At 37.1% G+C, this 5,000-nt stretch overlaps 1 protein-coding gene across 1 annotated transcript in view; it reads right to left on the bottom strand.

The window, feature by feature from the left end:
- Positions 1 to 2,249: 2,249 nt before the first annotated feature.
- Positions 2,250 to 5,000, bottom strand: part of LOC138019630 (translocon-associated protein subunit alpha-like) — an 18,282-nt gene continuing 15,531 nt past the window's right edge. The window contains exons 11-12 of the mRNA XM_068866483.1: positions 4,221 to 4,317; positions 2,250 to 3,312 (exon numbers count right to left, since the gene is read on the bottom strand). Of these exons, the coding sequence (XP_068722584.1) occupies positions 3,242 to 3,312; positions 4,221 to 4,317 (168 nt within the window). The 3' untranslated portion in view covers positions 2,250 to 3,241. The remainder of the gene's footprint in view (positions 3,313 to 4,220; positions 4,318 to 5,000) is intronic.

The raw sequence follows: 5,000 nt of genomic DNA on the forward strand, positions 1-5,000 counted from the left end.
TTGTTTTTCAGGCTTCTCTACGCATCTGCAAAAACTGCGTTCATAACTGCGAGGATCATACTGAGCTTTACTTGGTTTCATATCCGCAGTTCAATATATATCATTTCATTCGTTTACTTACATTTCCATTATCATTGTGTTATTGTTATCTTAGATAAGCTGAGTTGCAGTACCTTTGAAATAAAGAATTTCAACTACTTTTGGTTTCCATAAATGGCAGTCTGTCTCTGATACAAATCTAAAAACTTTGTATGATAGTTGCCACATAGCGATATAGCTACTACTACAAGATATGTTGTTCAGGTATTATCTATTCCAAGGTCCAATTGTACATTTCTTATGTTCAGATACCTATCTTTACATCTAAGACTTGGGTTTACACCCCTTCTCTTCGTAAAGAAGCAACATTGATTTTACATGTAAATATGGTGCAAGCGTTGCGTTTTTGTGGTTGTAGGAGTACACTACTTTTTTGCTTGAAACTTGTTTCACATTTTAACGCAAAATCTTAAAAAGGCGCGTGTATTCCCTGGTTTATTCCATACAAAGCATCTTCTAAAAACAGTACATGCAAACATGGCGAAACTCAGCCAAAAAGCACCTTTTCACTGCACTCAAAATACTACCTTTACAGACATAAATATTAGGGAGCGTAAAGTTGTTGAGCCAAGGATGGAAACCGGAAGTGAACATTCCACTTGCCAGCTACAGGACAGTCGTGTCCCCAAGATTTTTAAACTAATGATCTCTAACAGAGAAAAATACTTAGCACTATAAATATGATAGTGTCCAAAATATCACGTGCGTAAGCTTCCTATTATCTGTTCTTTACTTTGATTGAATAACACTTCTGTCCATGTATGTTTAAGCCTTGAACGAAAATGGAGTCGATGAAAGTAAGCACGAATATGGTGTCTAATACGGCCACATACAAATGTCTAGCCCTATAAATCTCATCAGTTTGAGCCTTACAAGTACATTAGGAATGTATTCATACACATGTGTTGTATCTCATGACAGAGAAGTAAGCGCTGTAATCGCGAAGTGAACTCCAGATGTCTTCGTTGATTACCGGCCGCCATATTGCTGGACCACATGGCGTCTCCGTAACAAATCACCCAGAAACGATTTGTTTCCTACAACATTCCAAATTCTTTACCTTTTTCATTGAACGATTTCGAATTTGCTTGTTGTTGCGTGACAGGGTAAACAATCTACAGTAGCGAAATGGAAGATCATACCACGCATCTTAATTCCAACATTTGCGCATAACCACAATTTCTTGCGCCTTAGACCACAACCCCTTGCGTTTCGAAGAAAAATGTGTTCTCCCCATTTGGGAGCTTGCCTTGTTCGTTCGCTTCAGGGTCACTCTCTGCGGCAGCAATAGGGAGTTTAAGATCTGCGACGCGACGGTAACGAAAACGTCATTTAAAATTGCAAGTTCAGGTTTATTAATCTTTTTCGTCATTATGTCGGCTTGTCTAACTTCTAAAAACTAGTGTAACTTTCCAGGAACTGAATTAGGAGGTGCAGTATTGAACATACGACAGAAAATTCAAATTCTCTGCCTTTTGCTCACGTTCTCCGTAAAACTTGAGAATTGGTCATTTCACGTCGCAGATTTGCCGAAAACGTGAAAGAAATTCACAAAAACTAAAGATGCAGAGCATGCAAAGCTATTGTTTTTGCTAATGAAATATGCAAAATTTGTGACATTTTCGTTGCCGTCGCGTCGTAGATCTTAAACTCACCAATAAATAATCTAGCCCGCATCCCAACTATATTTCTTTTCCTTTGTTTTTCAATTGACGAGCCGGGACATCAGGACAGCCCGAGTTCATGTAGATATGCGTCTAGTTTCAAAGGGAAAGACTCTTCAGGTTCTCCAAGTAGGCAAGCCTACATCAATTCCACAGGTCCATTGCCCTGTTGTCCGCTTTGAGCACTGAAGACTTGCACTGGAAATACTGACACTGGACTATAATTGAGAGTTCCTCGATTTTTGGTCATTTCTAATTCTTAATACACCGCATCTTCAGCTTCGTAGGGTTAACCGAAGGACTTGCTAATTTCGAGAAATTTCGTATTTTCAACACGGAACTGGAGTCATCCCGCTTCACGCTCCTGACCGCCATTTTCATTTGACAGATATAAAAGAAACTGAAAGACTGCTCAACCCAACCCTATTTTTCGCCTTAGGAAGACGATTCCCTACAACAGGCAAAGAAAAGAAAAAGGCACATGCGTCCATTAATTTGAAGTTGTATTTAGTCATCTTTTGGTGTAAAAACTTCAATTTTGAAGTGGGTAATTTTACATGATGAACATACATTGTGTCCTGCAGCCTTTTCTGTCGCAGCCATTCGTCACACAGCGAAAATTATTACAGTCAAAAGTCACTCACGGCACCCAAACTGATTCCCAAAAATCCATCCATCAATGCAACACAACACCTCATACGAGATACTACTGCCTGGTCACGTATGCCATGTTATTTAACCTGGTTCAAAGCTTAAACTCCTTTCCAGGAATTCAATGCAATATTTTTGCTCTCGAGTTAAAAAATTGACGACGACTTTAAAGCCAAGATAAAACTATACCGGCCAACAAGGCGATATTCATTGCTCGCTATTGATTTTATCTTTATCTAACCCGATTTCAAATATTGCTTAAACACCGTCATCTTTGGAGCTCATAATAACGACATCTTTAACTCACGACAATTTAGCATGACTTAAAACAACCAGACAGCAGTTGTTCGGAGGTGGAGAGCGCTATACACTGGATAACTCAATTGGTTTTGCTGGTGTTAATCCGCTGGATAGTGAACAACCGAGGCCTGAATTCTGTTGTTATCACAGCCTGATTTACGGTGCGGAGACTATTACAGTATTTTTTAAATGGTCGGAAAGGAAAGATGAAAACCGATTAAACATGAGAACGTTCAACTCATGTTCTATTTATCGAGCCCTTGTCCTTCGTAAATTTGTCACTAGTCATTAAATTCCGTTTGTTTCCAAATGATAAAAAGGATGAAAGGATACGCTATTAAGTAACCATGTTTCTTTACGTTACTTGACAGGTGCTGAGTGCAGGGCGTGGCAATTAGTGTAATAACGTCCATCGTATAAAAAACACTCAAAGGAGTTTTGTTGCTCTGTTAGATCAAAAGAGAAATTTGTTCGAATGCTGGCGTACATTAATGTTCTCATTTATAATAAGACTAATCTCTTATTTTCTATTCATCTGAGCCTGTGTTACGTTTCTGTCGCCTATTTCTTGGTGAACGACGAGGAGAGCCTTTACCAGCTGAAACAGAACAGAATATCTCGTGAGAAAATGTGGCATAACATATTTCGACCTTAGTCTTTTGTAAACTTTGGAACAAGATTATGGAACTCTCTTCATCCTGACTGGCGCGCGCTTACAAAAAGGCCATTCAAAAAACGAATTAGGAAATTTCTGCTTGCAGCACTCGGAGTTGAGGATGCAATGTTGATGCCTACGTATTGATAACAAAACTGAATAATCATTACTATCCTACCCTATAATTCTGTTTTAATCTATTTATTTATTCACTTATTATTATTATTAATATTAATATTATTTATTTATTATTTATTTATTTTTATTTTTTTTTACATTCACTTATTTTAATAATATTGTCACAATTATGCAACGTTTCTTCAGTCTGTCTATTGTGTAATGGCTCAATGTGTATTGTGAAATTTTATTTTGTCTTAATATTGTCTCTAGATTACACTGCACACCTCGATTAGCATTGCTATACGTGTGAAGTGTTCATTGTAAAATTTATCTGTAATTCTTGAAAATAAACTTGAAACCTGAAACTTTCTCTAAAGAACTCTGGCAAAACCATATTTGGAAAAGCAAAGAGCAATTCCTATTCTCTTTCAACTGAAAGCCATGAATGTTCTGCTAGATCGAAGCTTGTGTTTGATCCTCAGGAGGGTGATTACTCAAAGTTTGGGAAACCTGAACAATTTGTACATTTAATGTTCCCATTGATATCGTGAACAAACTCTCAATATTATTTCATTGGATTATTGATGTGGCTTAAAATTATGCCAGTTTTTTATAGTACATTTTTTTACCAGCAACCATTCCTTCCTTGTCAAAAGTATTTAAGTCAAGCAGTGCAATCTGAATCTATAAAGTATCCACTGAATGCATTTATGCAAAATTGTTTTACAAACCAAATTCTAGGGTTGTTTCCTTTGGGAGCCAATCGTAGTCAATATCAGTTTTTTGTTGTGTTCCCATCTCAACTACTGGCTTCACAGATTTCTTTCCCTATGAAAGAAGGAAGAAAAATTTGCATAGTGAATGCTGTGAGAATAAAAACCTATTAAAAGTGATGAGCAACCGATTGTCTAAGAAATGACTGTTTACAAACAAAATTCAGGGTTAGTAACCAGTAGATAGTTTCATGTACTCGACCTCCCACAATTGTGACCATGGTTAACAACATTTAAGTCCCCCTTAAAGGTGGTTCAAACCAGTTTCAACACTTGAAAGAAAAATTCTTATTAGAAGGATTGACACTACAACACTTTATTACTTAACAGCAATGTTATGGTACCATATCAAACAACAATTATTGTGAAAAAGATTTGGTCATTTTGAGGTTGTAAAACGTTACCGTGGCAACAGGAGAGCTACGCAAACACACCCCATACTTTGGCTTTAGTTGCTTATAATTATCTCAAAAACGAACTCAGTGACTCCCATATTCTATTTCTGAAATGTAATCAGCATCATGCCAGGATAAAACTTTCTGCACAGTTTAAAAAAATTCTGGAGCAGATTCAGAGCCATGGTGTTTTTGCAGAGCTTTCCTGTTGCCACAGTAACTTAATACGTCACAAAAATGACTGCATCTTGTTCAGCAATAGTGTTCACATGGTACCATAACATTGGTGTTACGTGATAAAGTGTTGTAGTGACAATCCTTCTAATATCAAGGTCACTTAAAA

This window comes from Montipora capricornis, chromosome 10, assembly GCF_036669925.1.
Source record: "Montipora capricornis isolate CH-2021 chromosome 10, ASM3666992v2, whole genome shotgun sequence".
Lineage (NCBI taxonomy): Eukaryota > Metazoa > Cnidaria > Anthozoa > Scleractinia > Acroporidae > Montipora > Montipora capricornis.